Source organism: Megascapheus bottae, chromosome 3, assembly GCF_031878675.1.
Source record: "Megascapheus bottae isolate mThoBot1 chromosome 3, mThoBot2.hap1, whole genome shotgun sequence".
Lineage (NCBI taxonomy): Eukaryota > Metazoa > Chordata > Mammalia > Rodentia > Geomyidae > Megascapheus > Megascapheus bottae.
In genome coordinates, this window is record NC_143511.1 from 61,282,713 (window position 1) to 61,305,171 (window position 22,459).

The 22,459-nt window shown below is 45.1% G+C and overlaps 1 protein-coding gene and 1 non-coding gene across 2 annotated transcripts; one reads left to right on the forward strand and one right to left on the reverse strand.

Moving 5' to 3' along the window:
• Nucleotides 1–3,176: 3,176 nt before the first annotated feature.
• Nucleotides 3,177–3,283, reverse strand: LOC150065636 (U6 spliceosomal RNA). The gene has a single exon (XR_016535029.1). It is a non-coding gene; the product is annotated as a U6 spliceosomal RNA (small nuclear RNA).
• Nucleotides 3,284–5,665: 2,382 nt separating this feature from the next.
• Polr1e (RNA polymerase I subunit E) lies at nt 5,666–22,207 on the forward strand. The gene is made up of 12 exons (XM_090330273.1): nt 5,666–5,840; nt 6,597–6,700; nt 7,948–8,024; nt 8,961–9,046; nt 11,839–11,897; nt 12,585–12,729; nt 14,584–14,691; nt 15,464–15,560; nt 17,562–17,695; nt 18,715–18,796; nt 19,533–19,664; nt 21,164–22,207. Exons 1-12 carry the CDS (start codon nt 5,765–5,767, stop codon nt 21,321–21,323), a joined length of 1,260 nt encoding a protein of 419 aa, XP_090186399.1. The 5' UTR covers nt 5,666–5,764; the 3' UTR covers nt 21,324–22,207.
• The last annotated feature ends 252 nt before the right edge of the window (nt 22,208–22,459 follow it).

Below are 22,459 nucleotides of genomic sequence, written 5' to 3' on the forward strand. Positions count from 1 at the left end.
TTTTCTGCCTGAGCTGACTTCCGATGGCACTCTTCAGCCTTCCGAATAGCTAGAATTATAGGCACGAGTCACCAGCAACTAGCCAATCTAATATTTCAAGATTCAATAGGTCTTCAGTTTTTTGTTTTTTGTTTTTTATGTTTTGGAGGACAGTACTCAGGTTTGAACTCAGGACCTCATGCGTCCTAGGCAGGTAGGCATTCTACCACTTAAGCCATCCCTCCACCTATAGGCTTTAATTCAAACTTTTGCTTTTATGTTAAGAAAATCACAGCAATATCATGTAATGATGTGACTTAGCAGAAGTAAAACCTAGCATTTTTTGTCAGTCTTGGGGCTTGAACTCAGGGCCTTGGGCTGTCCTGGCTTTCCTCAAGGCTGGTGCTCTACCACATGAGCCACAGAACCACTTCTGGCTTTTCTATGTATGCGGTGCCAAGGAATCGAACCCTGGTCTTCGTGCAAGCTAGGCAAGCAACTCTACCACTAGGTCAAACTCCCAGCCCCTAAAATCAAGCCTTTTTGTTTATTGCTAACCCCAAATAAACTTCAAAGACTATAGATGTTTAGAAATGGAGAATCTTGGCATGCAAAACAATGCATGTAATGAGTCATTTCTGTTTTGTGTCACCCATCTCATAGCTAAAATAGTGATCCAACCAGGACCCTCATGTGAGGTAGATCCAGATCTCTTGGTATATATGCAGCAGATATGCCCAGGGCCTAACATTTTTTTGGTGTGTGCAGCACAGCTGAGAGGCCGTCGTAATTTTAGAGGCAGGTGGAGAATGGGTAAGTCAGATGTACAAGAACAGCTCAGGCTTCTTCAGAGCAAGGAGCTGGTTGTGTTCTGATGTCTTTCATCATTCATGCCATCTGTATCTGTGCTGGGAATGAAGAGAAAGGGAATAAGGAGGACTGAACAGAAGAACATGACAAACATAGGAAAAGAGAGCAAGGAAAGAGACAGTAGGCTTTTCTCTTCATGAACTTGACGGAGGAAGCAGAAGTCAAGTGTCTCTTCCCATCTCCTCTTGCCGTCATGTCTAAGTCCGAGTCTCTTAAGGAGCCCCAACAGATGTGGAAGTTCTTCATCGGAGAGTGGAGCTTTGAAACGACCCAGGAGAGTCTGACATGCCATTTTGAGCAATGGGGAACCCTCCAGGGGCTTTCTTTGGGTTTAGAACTTACACCACTGTGGAGGAAGTAGATGCAACTATGAATGCAAGGACACACAAAGTGGATGGAAGACTCGTCTCCAGAGAAGATTCTCAGAGACCAGGTGAACACTTAACCTGTGAAAAAGATTTTTGTCAGTGGCATTAAAGAAGACATTGAAAGGGCCATGAGTTTGGCCTAGTGGTAGAGTGCTTGCCTAGCATGCATGAAGACCTGGGTTTGATTCCTCGGTACCACATACATAGAAAAAAGCTGGAAGTGGTGCTGAGGCTCAAGTGGTGGAGCTCTAGCCTTGAGAAAGTCCAAGGACAGTGCTCAGGCCCTGAGCCCAAGCCCGGGACTGGCAAGAAAAAAAGAACAAAAGAAAGAAAGAATTTTAGCCAGGAGCAGCAGTGGCTCACACATGTAATTCTAGCTACTCAGGAGGCTAAAATCTGAGGATCAAGGTTCAAAGCCAGCCCCAGCACAAAAGGACCTGAGACTCATCTCCAATTAACCTCTAGAAAATGGGAAGTGGGTCTTGGCTCAAGGATAGGGCAGTAGCCTTGAGCTGAAGAGTTTAGGGACAGTGCCCAGGTCGAGTTCAAGCCCCATGACTCACAAAAACAAAACAAACAAAAAAAACCCCACAACTATTTTGTTGGAATGTTTTACAGATTCCTCCCAGAACAGAAACTAAAATAACTTGTTATACAATTAGTCACAAATACAGTCTTCGAAGGGATTTTTGCCCATACACATGAGTATTGTCTAAAACATGTCTTCTTTGTGGGCCCTGCCAACACTGTGCTTGGCTGACTTAACAAATTGATTGTAACCTGGAGCTTCCCCATCACTTCTCTTCTCCTGCTAAGCTTGGTTTCTTGGCAGTAATTAAAACCTTTTGCTACTGCTGTTGCTGGAACCACCATAGGAATCAAACTTGGGTCTTATTGCATACTAGGCAAGCACTCTACCACTAGGCCTAACTTCCAGCCCTAAAATATGTTTTGTTTTGTTTTTTTGTCGGTCATGGGGCTTGAACATAACCTGAGTGATATCCTTGAGCTCTTCAGCTCAAGGCTACCACCCTACCCCTGGGCCTGGGCATTGTCCCTGAGCTCTTCAGCTCAAGGCTACCACCCTACTCTTCCCTTTTCTAGAGGCTAATTGGAGATAAGAGTCTCAGGCAGGACTGGGAGTTTGGCCTAGTGGTAGAGTGCTTGCCTGGCATGCATGAAGACCTGGCTTCAATTCCTTGGTTCCACATACATAGAAAAAAAAAGCCAGAAGTGGTGCTGAGGCTCAAGTGCTAGAGCACTAGCCTTGAGAAAGTCCAAGGATAGTGCTCAGTCCATGATCTCAAGCCCTTACTGGCAATAAAAAAAAAAAGGAGTCTCAGGTCCTTTTGTGCCTGGGCTGGCTTTGAACCTTGATCCTCAGATCTCCGGCTGCCCTAAAATAATTTTTTAAAATATTTTTATTGTGATTAATAGAAGCGTTACATTATATTCACCAGATAGAAGGTGCATAATTTCACAAACATTGATACTCTTTCTCATGACATGGTCCCCATTTCCCTCCCACCCTCCCCCCACTTACCTTGATTTCCCCCTTCCCTATTCAATTTCAAATAACCAATTAAGCACATATAAAATATATCAGGTAACAAGGTGAAAAATTGTAACAATATGAGATAACCAAGGGATGACAAAAGAGATGAGTGATAACATAGTACATTAATGACAACAGTCACTCATTATATGGCTTTTGTTTCTATATCCTGGAGGTCCTTACATTTAATGTCGTACTATTTGGCCTAATGTCTCTAGATTTTGTTCTATTGTAAATCTCTGCTAGGAGAGCCCAAGGTTCCTACTGATTATGACAAATGAGGGAGACTTTTGGGCCTATGTTCCTTTGAGTCTGGCTTACTTCACTTAATATGATTTTTTCTAAGTCTTTCTATTTCCTTACAAATGGAGCAGTGTCGTTCTGTCTGACAGCAGCATAGAATAAAAAATATGGAATGCTTCACGAATTTGCGTGTCATCCTTGCGCAGGGGCCATGCTAATCTTCTCTGTATCATTCCAATTTTAGTATATGCGCTGCCGAAGCAAGCACCCTAAAATAATTTTAATGCAGACTTTTTTTTTGCACCCACCCTGTTGATTGCTAAATGTAATAGTCTGATCATGATGTGGAATAAATATTCCTTAAAATAAAAAAGAGAGAGATAGTAGTACAATAGATAACTGAAGAAGCAAAGTGAAGAAGCTGTTTTCAGGATGTAAGGTGAAGCTCAGCACACTGGGTCGTCTTCATTGGAGAGTCTTCATTAGCAATGTCCTAAATCACCAGCAGATGGCAATATCACTCCAGAAGAGAAGGTACTTTGTAGCCTCCCTTCTCCCAACTAGGTTTGGTGGTGGGGTGGGGGGATGCTAAAACAACTCAGTATGTCTCTGAATTTCCAAACTAACTTGAGAAATAAAAGTTTTACAATTATGCCTGTGAATATCCACGGTTTTAATCCAGAAGAGACAGCTGTGGATTTTTGCCTTTTGGTTGCTATCTGAGTAAGAAGACTCTTTCCATCTTGTCTCATCCCAGTTACATACTGGGATGTTTATGTACAGTATGTGGGTTCAACGACATTGATTTATACTATAATCTCTTTCTAGCTGCCGCAGCAAATACTTCCTTCCCTAGATAGAATCTCCATTACGTTGGATCCTTGCCTGTAACGCTGGGATTCTTACTCTCAACAGATACTTAGTACTACTCGTCATTCTTCCCTCCAGCTACAAAGCAGCCAGTTCAGAGAACTTTTAGAGGTCATGTACGACAAAGACATGCCTTAAGAGGAAATCAACAAGGCACAACAGAACTTCTGGAGGTCAAAGTTCATCTAAATCACTAAGTTCACCTGAATCATAATTTGATAGGGCTGGATATACCACATGACCTCTCAAGTAACAAAGATGTTATTGTTCCCATGCCTATATGTTTATTGATAACTTTAATCAACTCGAGGGAAATATCAAGGGGAGAAGCAAGCCCTTTTTTCTATTTTTTTTTCTAAACAATTCAACAAAAGACATTAGTTGGAGCCAAACAGAGTAGATTTCCATTCTGAGTATTATGACAGCTAAATGCAACACACAATCGCCCCTCCCTTTCTCTTGCTGGAGATCAAACTCAGGAACTTGTACATGATAGGCAAGTAGTCTATCAATGTTAATTTCAATATTGTAATTATTGTAGTTTTTTTAAAGGAAAATTCTTGTACCAGTCAGTTTTTTATTAATGATTATAACAAAATGGGAAAATGAACTTATATAAAAGAAAAGTTTGTTTTGGAGGTTTTCTGTCGAATTGGCTGAGGCTTGGGCCACATATCATAGTGGGAACTTGAAGTAGCCAGGATCTCATTATTTCACCTGAGAGCATGGGCCTAAAGACCTAAGGCCTCCCACTCTTAATGTTGTCACCATCTCCTCTCCTCTTAACCTAATTTTTTTTTCTTTTTTCTATGTATGTGGTACTGAGGAATCGAATTCGGGTCTTGGTGCATGTTAGGCAAGCACTCTACCAGTAGGCCAAACTCCAGGCCCCTTAATCCCTTAACCTGCAGCTTAAACTCAGAGCCTAGGCACTGTATTTGAGCTTCTGCTCAAGGCTAGCACTCTACCACTTGAGCCACCGCACCACTCCCAGCTTTTTTCTGTGTAGGTGGCACTCTGGAATCAAACCCCGGGGCTTCATGCATGCTAGGCAAGCACTGTACCACTGAGCCACATTCCCAGCCTGAAGCAGGGCTTTGATACGTATTTGGGGGACATTTAACACCAAAAACGTGTCAGTCCTTATCTGCAGTCTCCAGGAATGAGCTACATGATTCAGCACAAATAGTTCTTTCCAGCGTCCTTGGAACATTTCTGAGACCGGATAATAAGTAGAAGAGTGGGACGGGTGCTTAGATAATGGGGCACGCCAGAGTCAGAGTAGATCCTGGGGGTTGGAGACTTGAAAGGCAGTAACTCGGCGAACAGAGACGAAATCTAGACAAACTGGGCTCTGTCTCTGCGTCCTAGCTCACCGGCCTTGCTTCCCATCCCGCGACTCTGATAACTACCCACGAGGAAAAGGAATTGCTGAGTCCATCATCTGGGACTTCTTCCGTGTGGTCCACCTTCCCAGCGCGGACTGGACGACAGACAGATGCGCGCGCACCCGGGTCGCCGACAGCCGGAACTGTGTGTACGGGTCGGGACCACCACGAGAGAAAGACAACGCTCCACTTGAAACGAGCTAAACACACCCTGGGGGGCGGGGGAAGCAACGCGCTGGGCCAATCCGGTGCTGCTCCTCGAGGGAGGCGGGCCGAAGTGGTGACGTATGGGCGGGTGGGCGGGACGAGGGCGGGGAAAGCTCACCTTAGCTCGTATGGGGCGGGGCCGTGCGTCTGACGTGTCCTGGGCGGAGCCCAGAGAGATGTTGCCACTTCCGGCCGGCGGCTCTGACTCGGGTTCCCGCGTGTTAGTCTAAGCTCTTGTGCCTTCTTGGCGCATCTCTTCACAGCTTCCCAGCCGGACCAGTGAGATGACGGCGGAGGTGTTGCCAACTGCGAGGTGGCAGTACTGTGGGGAGCCGGACGAGAGACGGAAAGCTGTCCTGGGTAAAGATTACGGAGCGGGTGCAAAGTTCCCCGGAAGCCTCTCCCTCTTGGTCTGGGCACCTCGGCTTTCCGCGCCCGGCTACCTTCAGGCTAGGAACCCCTGCGCCACCCTTGCCCTCAGTCTCAGCATGGTGCTGAGGTAGTGCTCCCCTGTCATCTCCCCGTCTTTCAGTCTCTGCCCTAGCTGCACGAGAACGTCCCAGCCACCCTCTCCCCCTCTCCTCCAGGCTGGGCCCAGATCTCCCCCGCCTGCCCATTTCCCTCTCCTCACTGAGCAGATTTTCCTCTGCCTCCTTAAATCTAAACCAGTTACCTTTAATTTTTATTTTATTTATATTTGTTGCCAGTCCTGAGCCTTGAACTCAGGGCATGAGCACTGTCCTCGGACTTTCTCAAGACTAGTGCTGTACCACTTGAGCCACAACACACCACTTCTGGCTTTTTTCTATGTATGTGGCACCGAGGAATTGAACCTGGGTCTTCATATGTGCTAGGCAAGCACTCTACCACTAGGCCAAACTTGGCCCTAAACCAGATCTCTTTAGTCAGCCTCATTCTTTGAGTCCCTCTGATCACCAACTTTTCTCAGGGATCCCTTCACCCACCCCAGCAGAACCAGGAGTTCCTTCAGTCCCAAACATCAGGATTCGAGCTTCCTTACCTTTCCAGAAAATCTAACCAGTGATAGTTAACTTACCCCTCTGTGTACTTTGGTTTCACCCTCTCTAATCTCACCATCCATTCGCACTCTTCCAGTCCAGTTCTCCAATGGGAAGCTGCAGAACCCAGGCAACATGCGCTTTACACTGTACCATAACAACGATTCCGAAAACCCTAGGAAGAAGAATCAGCGGATTCTGGTAAGTGCTGCACTTACAGGTTGCCCTTGCTCCTTAGGCCCCTGGGTGTGGATGGATGTGGGAGAACATGAGGGGGAAAGGGCAGAGGCTTAAAGGCACTTTGAAGAGGTCTGAACACCAGCAATTTGGAATATGGGGATACTCCACTGCGGTTTAGGATTCCAGGTGAAGTGATGACTTTTTCAACATGCATTTAGTGAAGAAACACCGTATCCCTTTGCAGAAGGCTGCTAGGGAACAAATGAGACCTGGACAGGTTTCCGGGGCTTCTTAGCCTGGACACTATTGATGTTTTGAGTTTGCTGTAGGTGGCTGGCTTATACTTTGCAGGAAGTTTAGCAGCAGTTTTGGTGTCTGGCCACTAGATTCCAGGACTACTGGAATGGATTTCTGTGGGTTTGAGAATTCTTACTTTTGAGAGGTACATACTAGCTGCAAGTGATGCTCATAATACACAAAACCGTGAGATCTAGGAGATAGAGTTCAGAGGCAAATGAGCTCATTTGGAAGTGAAGTGTCTGCTTGCCAGAAAACCTGCCTGGGAAAAGGTACATTGGAGCTGAGCCCTGAAGGATGGATTTGACAAATGAGGTTTGATGTTCTGAGTGAAGATGGTAAGGACAAATATAAGGGAGAATGTAAGCTCAGAGGTGGTTGGGTCGTCTGTCATTTCCAATAGTCCCGTGAACATATAAAGAGCAGCCATGGATGAGATAGGCAGAGAAGATCAAGAAGTGCTTGGACTTTGGGCCAAGAATATTGCCTGCAGAGTTGCTTTGTTGAATACCTGAAAGTGCTGGGAATGTAGGGCCTCTCTATCAACCTCTCCCCCGACAACCTCCAGTTAGATGGGAACATCCTGTGGGACTTGCCTTTCCCGAGCTCTCTTGCCTTTCCTCCAGAGATACCTCACATTCTTTTTTTTTTTGCCAGTCCTAGGGCTTGAACTCAGGGCCTGAGCACTGTCCTTGGGCTTTTTCCGCAAGGCTAGCACTCTGCCACTTGAGCCACATTTCTCTATGTATGTGATACCAGGAAATCAGACCTGGTCTTCATGCATGTTAAGCAAGCACTCTACCACTAGGCCAAACTCCTGGCCCCTACCTCAGATTCTTATAAAGATGTCTGTCTAGTACTAATCTACTGTGGTCCTAGATTCTAAAGCTTCAGCAGATGTACAAAAGAGGTGAGGCACACTACCTTTCAACATTGTTTGTAAATGGAATTCTCCTCCCTCTGCATTTTAGGCAGCTGAAACAGATAGACTTTCCTACACTGGAAACAATTTTGGGACAGGAGCCCTCAAATGCAACACTCTGTGCAGGTAATGATAGGGGAAAAGCTGTGAGGAAAGTGATGGGGACGGTAATAATGGTAGCATTGACATAGCTGTTCTCAATTTTTTTTTTTTTTTTTTTTTTTTTTTTTTGTGGGTCATGGGGCTTGATCTCGGCCTGCGCGCTGTCCTTGAGCTCTTCGGCTCAAGGCTACCGCCCTACCTTGAGCAAGCCCCAATTCCCATTTTCTATAGATTAATTGGAGATGAGTCTCTCAGTCTTTGTGCCCAGGCTGGCTTTGAACCTTGATGCTCAAATCTCAGCTTCCTGAGTAGCTAGGATTACATGCATGAGCCACCATGCCTGACTTCCATTTTTATTTTAGGGGCAGTTGTCGAAGTCTAGGGATGTTTAGCAGGTCCCTATGTTTCTAGACCCAGAGGCTCTTAGACCAGCCTGTGGACATGCCTAGAAAGGAAAAGATGAGTTTTACTTGTTGAATTTTCTTAGGATCTCATGTATTTGTAACATTTATTGATAGCTGTCTTATTCTGAAAGGCAACTTTCCCCACTAATATGAAATATTTGATCTAATGAGTTAAAGCTTGCTCAAAGTTTGCCTTGGCACTAAGTATAAGAAGAAGAGTTAGTAGCATCAGAGGTTCTAGGTTAGGGAAGAAGAGCCTAAAGTTTCCATCTAGCAATGTCACTAATAATTATCACTTAGGGCAGCTCTACTCTTCACTGACCCCCTGATTTCTTTGACCATGAAGATTGGCCAATCTAAACAGTGTGTAACTCTAGGGCTGATACAATGTAGGCAGGCATAAAACTGATAAAGAGGGTTATTGTTATTTACGAACAAGTTGGTACATTCCTCAGGTGTCTTCATATAGAAGGATGATAAACAGGAAAAAAGGAAGTTGTAAAAACAACATATTTTAAATAATCTCTTGTGGAATTATTCCTTTTTTTAAATTTAGGCACTTTGTGGGAATTTTGAATAAGACCTCTGGCCAAATGGAAGTATACGATGCTGAATTGTTTAACATGCAGCCACTATTTGAAGGTATGTCAGAAAAGTCACAGTAATACTACATAGTTTGGAATGCTAAATAAGTTAACCTGAGTTTTTGGTTTCTAAAACACGTTATCTTTCTGCAAGCTTTTTTTAATCTATTATGTCCTAGGCACCAAGCTAGGGACTATGAATGACAAGTAAGCAGTAGATATGGGATCCAAAACCAACCTTTAAAATAAGTTGAACAGTGATCTGTGTAGACTGTTAGAGGACATATCATATCATAGATTCTTTTCCATCAAAGGCCTTTTGTGTGGGGGGGGCAGGGTTTGAACTCACAACCTTGTACTGGTTAGGCAGGGTCTCTACCACTTGAGCCATTCCGCATCCCTTTCTGCTTTAATTCTTAACTGTTTCACTGGTAGAGGTTTTAGATTCTCCTAGGTTAAAGAAATGTTGATGAAAAGTTCTAAGTGTCTAATTTGGGGAAAATCCAGTGGAAAAGGTTGCATTGTATTTTTAGCTTTGCCATCCTAAAATGCTTAGCACTAGAGATCTTCTAAACTGATAAGTGTGAGGGTCAGACTCAAGAGGCTCCTGTTTTTTTTTTTTTTTTTTTTGCCAGTCCTGGGCTTGAGCTCAGGGCCTGAGCACTGTCCTTGGACTTTCTCAAGGGTAGAGCTCTACCACTTGAGCCTCAGCACCACTTCTGGCTTTTTTTTCTATATATGTGGTACCAAGGAATCGAACCCGGGTCTTCATGCATGCTAGGCAAGGACTTTAACCACTAGGCCAAACTCCTGGCCGAGGCTCCTGTTTTTTAAATCTCAAAACTCCAACCTTTAATGATGCCCTTTGCAACTGAGAACCTTGGCAGGGAGGGTGTGAGAAGAGGAAGTCTGTGATTGCTATGAATCTGCTTATTACCTTCAGAGGCATTAGTTTAGATTTTATTCTCTCCAAGCAATGATTCTATTCTTTTTGAGAATCTGATCAAAGCTTGGACCTACTTCCCCCAAACAGTACATGATATATACAAATAAATACAAAAGGTGTGCACCAGTGCTTCATGTCTGTAATACTGGTTTTTCAGGCAGCTGGGATCTAGGATTGTGATTCAAAACCAGTCTGGGCATGAGTCTGTGAGAGACTCCTATTTCCAAGAAACTACTAAAAAAAAGCTGGAAGAGGTCAGGAAGTTTGGCCTAGTGGTAAAGTGCTTGCCTAGCATGCATGAAGACCTGGGTTGGATTCCTCAGTACCACATACATAGCAAAAAGCTGGAAATGGGGCTGTGACTCAAGTGTTAGAGCCCTAGTCTCGAGAAGGCTCAAGGACAGCACTCAGGCCCTGAGTTCACGCCCCAGGTCTGGCAAAAAAAAAAATTGTTCAGGGACAGTGCCCAGGCCCAGAATTCAAGCCTAATGACTGGCCAAAATAACAATAATAATAGCAGTAGTAGTAATTTAATGAGATTTTAAGCTGGACACTGGTGGCCTATGCCTGTAATCCTAGCTACTCAGGAGGCTAAGATCTGAGGACCATGATTTGAAGCCAGCCTAGGCAGGAAAGTCCATGAGACTCCAGTAAATTATTTAAAAAAAAAACAAAAGTGGCACTGTGGCTCAAGTGATAGAACTCTAGCCTTGAGCACAAAAAGAGGCTCAAAGACGGCTCCCAAGCCCTAGGTTCAAGCCCCAGGACTGGCAGAGAGAGAGAGAGAAATTTTCCCTGTAATTTTCTTTTTTGTAATTCTGCTTTATTTTTATTTATTTACTCTTATCATCAAATGATATATTTCCTAATAATAACAATTACAAATGTAAATAGACTATAGACAGATATTGATCTGGGTGGAAGTCACTGAAGAACATGTGTAGGTAGTAGGTCTGGCATTTATGGAGGTTTCAGGTCTGCTTTACATCCACTGCGCGACACCCATGGTAAGTTCTGCTTCACGTTTAAAGCACGAGTGAGAGCCAAGTCCATAGTCAGTAGCACATACCTTATCATCTGTCCAACATTCTTCTGTGCTCAAGTGAATTTAGTAGGAGTCTTATCAAATTTGGATTTGCCCTTCTTTCTAATGTATACTTCTCAAGGAACCTGCGTATCAAAGGTGGCTCATGCCTATAATTCTAGCTACTCAAGAGGTTGAGATCTGAGGATCAAGGTTCAAAGCCAGCCGGGGCACAAAAGAACCTGAGACTCTTACCTCCAATTAACTTTTAGAAAATGGGAAGTGGGGCTTGGCTCAAGGATAGGGTGGTAGGGTGGTAGCCTTGAGCTGTAAAGCTAAGGGACAGTGCCCAGGCCCAGAGTTCAAGCCCCATGACCCATTAAAAAAAAAGTTAATAATAATTCTCTGCTTTGAAATGGAGAAGTGTGTTTCATACATTTACATACATCAACAAAAATGGAGCGGACTGGTGACTTACACTGATCCTTAGGAGACTGAGACCTGAGGATCAAGTTTGAAGTTAGGCCCTGTCAGGAAAGCCCAGTTTGCTTCTTATTGGGAGCAGATAATGCCATAGTAAATTCAGAGTATACATTTATTTATGTTAGGCTCAGGGAAGTCCTAGAATAAAAAAATTGGTTTTTCTTAGACTAATTGTTTAGCAGATGGAATGTTAAGCACTGTTAATGTTTGCAGACCTTGCAGAGCTGGCACAGACCCAGTTACTTAAAGGTGGAGGCAAGACGATTAGTTGAGCCCAGGACTTCAAGATTGGCCTGAATAGCAGTAAGACCCCATTTCAAAAAAAAAAAAAAGAAGAAGAAAAAGGTTCTACAGTTTGCTAATTTTCTCTTTGTTTTTGTGTTTTGTATTTCTATAGATGAATTGGTTGAGAGTATACCCAGCCTGGAGAGTCAGACCAAAAGTTTCAGAGAAAAGGTGAGTGTGACAGAATTAAGATGTGGGTGAGGCCTTAAGTTTCTTGAACCCAGGTCTCCCTGGCTGCTCAGGCTGAAGTGTGTGACTCTGGACAGCTCTGACTTGCAGGGGCCTCTGGTCTCCCAGAAAGCAGACCTGGTGCTTCCAGCGGCCAAATGTAGCTCTAGGTCAGTGTCTGGAACCTGTCCTCTAGGCTACTGGTAATATAGTATAGTACTGGTTTTTAGGATTTAGTCCAAATCCAGGAAGTACCAGATGCATGTATATTAAAACAAAGTACACTGTATGTAGAAGGTTCTTCACAGTGGTCCTGTCACCCCAGGATGGCAAGTTGGTTGACTCTTCAGTACTGCCTCAAGCACCGTAGTGGGAGGGGTGTGAGAGAAAAGCCAGTGATCTGTTGGCAGAGTCTGTTTCTGGTATAGGATGGGAAGAATATGGATATAGGTAAGCTGTGTGCCACAGATTTACCAACCCTAATTGTAGTTAACACTTCTTTTACTGATGGAAAAATTGTTGATACCACTTATAAAGTAAGACCATCAAATCTAGTACTGCTGTGGCATGTGTACAACAGTGTTATGAGGTAGATTGGTGTGGCATGCCTGATGGACAGGTGAGGTGATGGTGGATCAGAGACCTATAGCTTCCTTCAATTTACAGTAACCAGGTTTGTCCCTTACACAGATAGATTCTTGCATTGAAGCCTTTGGAACCACCAAACAGAAGCGATCTCTAAATTCCAGAAGAATGAACCAAGTTGGCAGTGAATCTTTGAATCTTGCGGTAGCTAAAGCTGCAGAGAACATCATTGATACAAAGGGTGTAGATGGTAAGCAGCTGGAACTTGGACTAAGAGTGTGCCCAGGAAAAACAGCTTTGTCTTCTCTTGTTTTTTGTTTTTTTGGCCTGTCTCACAGTTGGACTCCTTCTTGCCTAAGGCAGGTGGATCAGGTGAGCCCAAGAGTTCAAGGCTTTCTCTGGGCCTTCTTCAGGCTAGACTCTGGAAGCATAAGAAACACCCTGCTGTCAGTGGCTTATTGTCAAGATGGGGAGACAGGCATGGGAACAGATATGTACAAACCTGTTCTCAGTGCAGGGTTATAGCCCATGGACCACCGAGGGCCTCACGTGTCTCTCAGTCCAAGGCTTTGGTCAAAAAAGGTTGACCTGATAGGAATGGACTTGAATGAGCCCCAGAGGTAAGCTCACTGGGGCCAGTAGATCTTTTTCTGATTCTCAGCAGCTTTAGTATTTAATTTTATTTAAAAATGTACTTGTTGATCAAACATATTATAAAACCATTAGAAAAAGTTTATCCTTAAAGAATAGAATTCTAAGCCGGCCATGGTGGCTCACACCTGTAATTGAAGCTACTCTGAGATCTGAGAATTACTGTTCAAAGCTAGCCCAGGCACTAAAGACCAACTGTGAGACTCTTATCTCCAATTAATCACTAGAAAACCAGAAGTGATGCTATGGCTGCAGGGACAGGGCGGTAGCCTTGAGCTGAAGAGCTCAGAGGACAGTACTCAGGCCCAGAGTTCAAGCCCCATCACCCCCACACACAGAGAAAAGAATAGAATTCTAGAAATTTTAAGAAAATCTTTTCCATTTGTGATTATTATAAGTATTGTCTGAGTCTTTTGATATTTTGACAGTTTTGTGAGAGAGTACAGATTTGATTTTATCTTTCCCAAGTGAATGATTATTTTATCCTTATTCTCTCAAAAACCCATTGGGAGCAAGATGTTGACAGTGGCTCAGACCTGGCTGAGATCTGGAGGATCAAGATTCAAAGCCAGCTTAAGTAGATAAGTTTGTGATAACTCCACCTTTAATTAACCAGCTGAAAGCTGGGATAGAGGCGTGGTTTGACTGGTAGAGAGCTAGGCAAGTACAAGGCTCTGAATTCAAACCTTAGTGCAGGGGGAAAATCCACTTGGGATTTGTTTGGGGGGAGAACCCACATCTGTGCAAGAAGTAAATTTAAAACTCCTTGTTGAGTTTCTCTTGGGTAGAGACAGTAGATAAGGGCTGTGGGTGTGACGGATTGGTGGAGGGCTTACTTATACTGCACAGGCCCTGGGTTGGACTTTCAGCCTTATTCCATCTCCCCTCCCCCCAATAAAATGCTAGGGAGAAAATTAATAGAACCATGTCACTAGCATTCTACCAGACCAGGATTAGAACTTTCCTTTTTTCTTCTCCAACCCGTATTTATTACATGGCTTTTCTCATAGAGAATAGTTTTGTTGTGTTCTTAAGACTCAAAATATGTGCAGAAGCTTTTATAAGTTAAACCTTTAAATATTGTTTTGAACATCTCTTGATTTTTCTTTTTCTTTTTTTTGGGGGGGGGGCATTAAACCCAGGGTGGCACATATGTTAGGCCACCAGTAAGTGAGTATCCCACTTTTAACTTTATACTGGAAATATCATGAGCATGTCTGTTTCTTCCCACTCTAATGTAAGCTTCTAAGGGCAGGCACACTGCTCCCACATTCTGTGCCTAGTACTCTTTGGGCAGTCAGCCTGATAAGGACCTCAGGTTCCCTAGGCAGAAGCATTCAGTGTTGAAGAGGTTCTGAACCATGTGTGGTCTCAACTGCCTGGGTTGCAAAGAAAGTTGGGAAACTGGCTATAACATTGCATGGCACTGACACAGTCTTCTCTTTACCGGAAGCTCTCGTCAGTGATGCCATTCAGGATGACTTACAGGATATCTCTCTGTACCTTCCTCCTTGCCATGAGGATGCAACCAAGCCTGAAGACGTGTATAAATTTGAAGACAGTATCCTTTGTGTAGGAAATCTGCTTTTGGGGCCATGAGTTTGGCCTAGTAGTAGAGTGCTTGCCTAGCATGCATGAGGATCCAGGTTTGATTCCTTGGTACCCCATACATAGAAAAAAAGCCAGAAGTGGTGCTATAACTCAAGTGGTGGAGCTCTAGCCTTGAGAAAACCCAAGGATAGTGCTCAGGCCCTGGGTCCAAGCCCAGAACTGGGGAAAAAAAAAATCTGCCTTAGTTCACAAGCTGTGGTGTGATTGTTGGCACAACCAGAGTCTGTGAAGCAGGGAGGGGGATCTGTGTCTGTGGCCATTATAGCAACTTGAAAGAGCCTTTGCCCTTACTTGTCTGGGCTGCTGCCAGGAGGTAGGTGGGTGAGAACCTCCTCACCAGCTGAGCCACCTGCCCCTAGCATTCAAAGCCAATGCTCAGTCAAGTTGATGAGCGTGGCTTAGCCTTGGAAGGGTCACTCTCCACAAATAGCTATGACTTCTGAGATGGCCTATGCCCAAGGTCTAGGGAGACTGATAGAGCTTCACTACCTAACAGGTCTTGTTGGATAGAAAATGCCAGGAGTGGCTGTGATAAGAAGAGGAAGAACAGTTCAGGTAGGCAATGGGCTTTGGGCTAGGATCTCAAATTCTTCCGGGTGTGGTGTGTCTGACAGGTCTTGCTGAACTGTGTTCCCTCTCCTCTGCAACAAGGCCACTGTAGGGTTAGTTTGGCCATTAGTTATTTCCATTGTGTTTGAATTACATTCTTGACCTGCAACTAGTTCTGACCCCTGCGGAGTATGAAGCTCTCAAGATCCCATCCGAAGCTTTCAGGAAAGTCACATCAGAGGAAATCCTGAAGATGATCGAAGACAACAGGTACTCCCACTTCAGTAGATGGCTGCCTACCTCTGACTGCCACTGGGAAGGGGGGTGGAAAATAGAAGTCAGATGTGAAGTGGGACCTTGGGTGTCAGGCAGTAAAGTTTGAACTCCTATGTGCTCGGGAGGTGCTCTACCACTTGTTACAACCCCAGCCCCTCTGTTCAGCCCTTTCGCATGAAGGAGCCAGTATTTTCTTGACTCTGGACTTCAGGAGCTATGGGTGGATTGGGGGGAGGGAGTTGACTGGGTTCATGAAGCATGTCCCTGGGCAGAGAGAGGGTGGCAATGGCCTATAGTTGAGTTGGGACCACAGGTAGCCTTGGCCTCATTGTCATGTCTGTGCTCATGGTTACCAGCACTGCCCTAGTGCTGGCCTGCGAATGGCTGCCAGACTGATTGCTTCCCTGTGACAGTGTGCTGGGCAAGTTTTCCCTCCCCCTCAAGTCCTGAGGCTTGAACTCAGGGCTAGAGCTCTGTCACTTGAGCCACCGTACCACTTCTAGCTTTTTCTGTGTATGTGGTACTGAGGAATTGAACTCTGGTCTTTGTGCATGCTAGGCAAGCACTCTACCACTAGGCCAAACTCCCTGCCCCTGGGCAAGATTTTCAGTTAAATTGGTGCACTTTAACTAATTCACAGCTGGGCACCGGAGGGGCATGTCTATAATCCTAGCTGCTGGGGAAGCTGAGGTCTGAGTAAGCATTGGTTTGAAGTGAGCCCCGGCTGGAAAGTCTCTGAGACCCAATCAATTAATCACCAGAAAGCCAGAAGTAAAGCTTTTGACTCAGTGGTAAAGCACTGTCCTTGAACAAAAATGCTCAGAGAGCACCCAGACCCTGAGTGCTCCTCTTCTTTCCTCCCCCCCCCTCCACTATAAAATGGAGTTCACAACTAGTTCTTATTTGACTGTAGCTGTGACTCAGGCACAGGTACAGGAACATGCTGTCAGGGCCTCCGTTTTCTTGCCTGTAAAATGAGCTTGTTACCAGATTTTACTTTTCTTATGTTGCTACCTCTAGGCCAGGCTCCTGGCCCCCTTCCTTCCTTCCTTCCTTCCTTCCTTCCTTCCTTCCTTCCTTCCTTCCTTCCTCCCTCCCTCCCTCCCTCCCTCCCTCCCTCCCTCCCTTGTCCTAGAGTTTGCACTTGGAATCTTGAGATCACTCAGTTTTTTTGCTTGGCTGGCACTGTCCCACTTGAGCCATAGCTCCACTTCTACTTTTTTTGGTGGTTAATTGGAGATGAAATCTAGGACTTTTCTGCCTGAGGCTGGCTTTGAACTTTGATCCTGTAGATTTTTTTTTCCCTGTCCTGGGGCTTGAACTCAGGGCCTGAGCACTGTCCTTGGTTTTTTTCTTTTTCCTCAAGGCTAGCATTCTGCCACTTGAGCTATAGCAAGCACCATTTCTGACTTTCTATATATGTGATACCGACAAATCGAACTCGGGTCTTCGTGCATTCTAGGCAAGCACTCTGCCACTAGGCCAAACTCCTATAGGCCCCTCCTGTAGATGCCTCCTGAGTATCTAGGATTACCAGTGTGAGCCACCAGTACCCGGCTCATTTGCCCAATTTATAGATGAAGCCAGGGCTTAGAATTGTAAAGGAAGTTGTCCTAACCATTAAGTGGCAGAGAAGGGATTCACACCCACACAGTCTGACTTTTTGGGCTCATGTGCTAAGTCTGACCTGCTACCTGTGACTAAAGTTTTTGCGTAAAATTGTATTTAAACACAGCCTTATTTATTCATATGTAAGTGTTATGTGTGGCTGCTTTTGCACTGCAACACAGACAGCAGGGACTGGGTGGCCCATCGAGCCTAAATATTTACTGTCTGGCCCTCGGTAACCCCCACACTGACCTGTGGCCCTGGTGTTGGAAGGACTGTTCCACAGATGGCTTCATCAGCTGTTGTGTGTATGGGGTGAGATACCTGAGTTCTCATTGGAGGGGTGGTAAGCCTGCTCACCTAATGCTTACTCCTTTTTCTTCTCAGCCACTGCACCTTTGTCATAGAGGCGCTGAAGGCTTTGCCATTAAACGAAGAGCGTCGAGACCACCAGGCCCGATGCATATGGTTCCTAGACATCCTCCTCAAGTTTCGAACTCACAAAGTAATAAAGCGGAAAAGTAAGCCCATGATGCATTTTCTCTTCTGGTTCTTTTTTCTTTCTTTGCCAGTCCTGGGGCTTTTACTCAGGGCCTGGTCACTGCCCCTGGGCTTTCTCAAGGCTAGAGCTCTACCACTTGAGCCACAGCTTCACTTCTGGCTTTTTCTGTATATATGGTACCGAGGAATTGAACCCAGGGCTCCATGCTTGCTATGCAAGTACTCTACCAACTAGGTCACGCTCCTGGTCCCTAGTATTACTTTTGCTTAATTGGAACCTGTTTTATTTTTTTTTCTTCCCTCTCTTGCCATAGCTGTACCACAAATACCTCTTGTGTCTTATTTGCAGGTTAAGATACAACGGCTGGGCATGGTGGCTCACGCCTGTAATCCTTAGCTACTCAGGAGGCTGAGATCTGAGGATCAAGGTTCAATGCCAGATCTGAGACTCTTATCTCCAATTACCAATTAACCTCTAGAAAACAGGAAGTGAGGCTTGGCTCAAGGGTAGGGTGGTAGCCTTGAGCTGAAGAGCTCAGGGACAGCAGCACTCACGCTGAGTTCAAGCCCCAGGATCCCTCCCCCCCCCCGCCCCAAACACACACACACACACATACAAATATGATAGCATAATTGCATTTTATTTTTATTTATTTGTTTTATGCCTATACTGGGGCTTGAATTCAAGGCCTTGCATTCTCAATTGACATTTTCACTCAAAGCTGGTACTCTAGCACTTGAGCCACAACTCTATTTCTGACTCTTTGCTGGTTAATAGAAGAATCAGACTTTTTAGTCCAGGCGGGCTGTGGCCTACGATCCTCAGACCTCCAGTCTCCTCAGTAGCTAAGATAGCAGGCATGAGCCACCAGAGCCTCGAGCGTATTTGCGTTTTTAAAGCGCTGTTCTGAATTTTGAGCCCTCGCGTGTCTCACCATGTGGCTCTGGTCATTCCAGCCACTGACTTCTCCTGCTCTTGGACGAGGTTGGGATCTGACGACTCTTTTGAGAAAGTGATCAAATGCAATTTGTATTCTAGGTGTCCTGGGACCTGAGGTCCCCCACATCATCACCTCTAAGCTGCTGAAGCAGTTCACCTGCTTGTCGTATAACAATGGCAGGTCAGGAGGCTTTGTTTCTGTGAGCTTTGCCTGAGAAGGAGGAAGAACACAGTGGGGGCTGGGAATGAGGTATAGGGGCTCAGGTTCAATTCCACGTCCACAGTGTCTAGTCTATTGAAGCCACTCCAGGTATTACATGTGCTCACTTTTTTTCAGGTTAGGGAAGCTCCTCTGTGCTTACTTCACTTCCTACACTGTGGAGGGGTCTTTCCTGATACCCCACAGAACCTAGTACTCTGTAGAAAGGGTGAGCCAGGGTGCTGACTTGGGGAAGAGCCTCAAATCACTCCATGTCCTTCTTTGTAAGCCAATCCCTTCCTACTTCTGGGTATGCTTGGAAACAGTTGCAGTTGTTGGTGTGTCTGTGTCCTGCACCCCTGCTGAGCAGACAAAGACTTAACAGTGTGATGTTCCAACATCAACTGGGCAAAGTGAACATGGCTTGCTCGCTCTCACTCTGGAGAAATGCTGGCTTGGCTTTTTTTTGGTATGTGTCAAGTGTGGAGCTTGGACTCAGGGTCTGGGCGCTGTCCCTGAGCCTGTTTGTGCTCAAGGACGAGAGCTCTTCCATTTGGGCCACAGGGCCACTTCCTTGTGACTCAAGCGCTGTAGATGGAAAACACGACATTTTGCACGGGAAGATGTTAAACACAGTAGAAACAGGCTTATTTTGCATACTCCTAGTTTATTTTTGTAACATAATTTTCTTTCTCCTTCATGGCCACTGTTTTTGCAGTTTACAGAATTTAATCTCGAATTCCATGAAGGTAAAGATCACTGCATATGTGATCATTCTGGCCTTGCACATAAGCAACTTCCAGATTGACCTGACAGTGCTACAGGGGGACCTAAAGCTCAATAAGAAAAGGTAAGTGCAGCAGAGTGGAGCTTCCTGCATGGTGCCTTCATGTATTTCCGGAACCCCTGGTAGGAGGCACCATCCAGGGACTGTGGATGGTGCAGTAGAGATTCATATGGGAGGGACCAGGAGTTTGGCCTAGTGGTAGAGTGCTTGCCTAGCATGCATAAAGACTGGGATTCGATTCCTCAGTATCACATACAGAGAAAAAGCCAGAAGTGGTGCTGTGGCTCAAGTGGTAGAGCGCTAGCCTTGAGAAAGCCCAAGGACAGTGCCCAGGCCCTGAGTTCAAGTCCCCGGACTAGAAAAAAAAAAGATTCATATAGGGAAAACTTGGAACAAGAAGAAAATGTGCTAAGTATGAATGAATGAAGTACTTTGAGTGTCTTCTTTCTGTATGACACAGTATTAGAGTCACTCATGTTATCTCATTGATTTCTTTGTTCCCAAAAGTAATGTCCTTCCCTAGGTCTCACAAACACAAGGATAGCGAGGCTTCAAGTGAGCCTTTCTGGAGCATTCTGTTCTTGAATAACTGAGACCCTTCTGCTCTCTGAACTTTTGTCAGTGTGGAAAGGGATTCTCTGTGATTCTGGAATTCAGCCAGGAGTGTAAGCATAAGATCGCCTACCTTTGGCTTAGTCAGCAGAGCTCTTAGAAGGGACTTGAGATATTTAAGGCAGGGTCGAGATGGTTGTTGAGGACACATTTGAACTTTCCTGATGGAATAAGAAGAGCTGAAGAGATAACCTTTCACAAGGAGATTCAGACAGTTGGGGGCCAAATATTCTATGATACTTTGTTAGTAACTGAGGGACATCTGATATCCAGTCACAGATTATATTCCAGACGAGCCATGATAGCTTTTTTTTTTGGTTGTAGGGCTTGAACTCTTGTTCTGGGCACTGGATCTGAGCCCTTCATCTCAAGGCTAATACTCTACCACTTGAACCACAGAGCCATTTCCAGTTTCCTGGTTAATTGGCGTTAAGAGACTCACAGACTTTTCTGTCTGGGCTGTTTTTAAACCTGGATCCTCAGATCCAGCCTCCTGAGTCGCTAGGACTACAGGCCTGAACCACCAGCACCTAGCCCATGGTAGCATTTCTGCCTGTACTCTCCCACTGTCTACAGAGGGATTATTCCAAGAGCTGGCAATGAGATAGAAAATCCACGCAAACAGCCACTAGCCAGTTATACTCTAGCAAGAACCAAGGCATTTGCTTATAGGCGGTGAAGTCAGTTATTACTAGATACCTCGAGAACCTAGTTTTCTATCACCTGTATGGATAGTTCCCAAGGCCAGCACATTTAAATGAGATTGTTGATGGCCCTGGGGGAGAGGGCAGGGCCATTGTGTGTGTCCCTTTGCAGGGACTTTGCTCTAGAAGGCCACTGCTGGGATTCTGTTTTTGTAACCTGAAGCACAGTGGTGTGGCTCCCTCCTGCCAAGCCACCGCACGCTCAGGATTCCCTCTCAACATATGTTCTGTTTGTTTCTTCCTTAGGATGATTGAGATAGCAAAAGCCATGAGGCTGAGGATCTCCAAAAGCACGTTACCTCGGGCAGACAGCATGGAGGAAGAGCATAGACTGGGCACTCTGAGCATCCCGCTGCCTGCAGCCTACTCTTTAGAACACCAGTCAAAGCGGAGGAAGGTTATCTAGACTGCTTTGTGGGCGAAGCATTTGACCACCTTATAGCCCCTTGCCTCATTTCTATTTTGATTTTGTGCCAGTGCTAAGGCTTGAACTCACATTCTGAGTGTTCTTCTTGAGTGTTCAAGGCTAGTACTCCACAATACAGCCTCCACTCCATTCTGGCGGGCATTTTAGGGGTTGAAGATGAGAATCTCACAGACTTTCTTGCTTAGCTTTGAACTATAATCCTCAGATCTCATTCTCCTGAGTAGCTAGGATTACAGGCGTGAGCCACTCCACTGAGCTCTCACTTTTATCTTCAAATTTTCTTTTTTTTTTTTAGTACTAAGGTTCTAAAGCAGTGTTTCATGCCTCTTGCAAGCACTCTGCCACTTCCTTCAGTCTTGTTTTGCTAAGAAAGGGTCTCCTGCTTTTTTTTTTTTTTTTTTTTTTTTTTTGCCAGTCCTGGGAACCAAACTCCCGGCTCCAGGGTCTCCTGCTTTTTGAGTAGGAGTGGTCACCTGTGTGTGCTGGGTAGCTAGTTTTGTAAACTACTACAACCTGCTTCGTTTGAGAAAGTGTCTTGCTTTTTGTCTAGGCCAGCCTCAAACCCCAGCTGAGATTAGAGTAGAGATTACAGGTATATATCACCATACATTGCTCCCATGCCACTTACATTTTTTTGAAGAAGCATGGTGAGGCATGCCTGCAATCCTGACATGTGGAAGATGATCAAGGTAGAGAATCACAAGTTTGAGATATATAAGACTGTCTCAAAAAAAAAGAAAAAGAAAAAGAAAAGAAAGAAAGAAGGAAAAAAGCCTTGGGCCGTGAGTTTGTCCTAGTGCTAGAGTGCTTGCCTAGCATGCACGAAGACCTGGGTTCGATTCCTTGGTACCACATACATAGAAAAAAGCTGGAAGTGGTGCTGAGGCTCAAGTGGTAGACCTCTACCCTTGAGAAAGTCCAAGGACAGTGCTCAGGCCCTGAGCTAAAGTGTAGGACTGGCAAAAAAGAAAAGAAAAAAGCCTTGCATGGATATCAAGCTAGAAGTCAGCACTTCAGTCAGTTATTCTCACATTGACTCATGTGTGAAGATTTGAGAAGATGGGATCTGTGGAACTCAAGGCAGAAGATCCCCTAAGCTGCTGTCTAAATAAAAT

Bases quoted from the DNA above. Each gene is read 5' to 3' on its own strand.
- Polr1e (XM_090330273.1), top strand. From the start codon at position 5,765: ATGACGGCGGAGGTGTTGCCAACTGCGAGGTGGCAGTACTGTGGGGAG. The intron at 8,025-8,960 runs GTAATGATAGGG...TTTTAAATTTAG, and splicing joins AAATGCAACACTCTGTGCAG to GCACTTTGTGGGAATTTTGA. The intron at 18,797-19,532 runs GTCAGGAGGCTT...CTGTTTTTGCAG, and splicing joins TTGTCGTATAACAATGGCAG to TTTACAGAATTTAATCTCGA.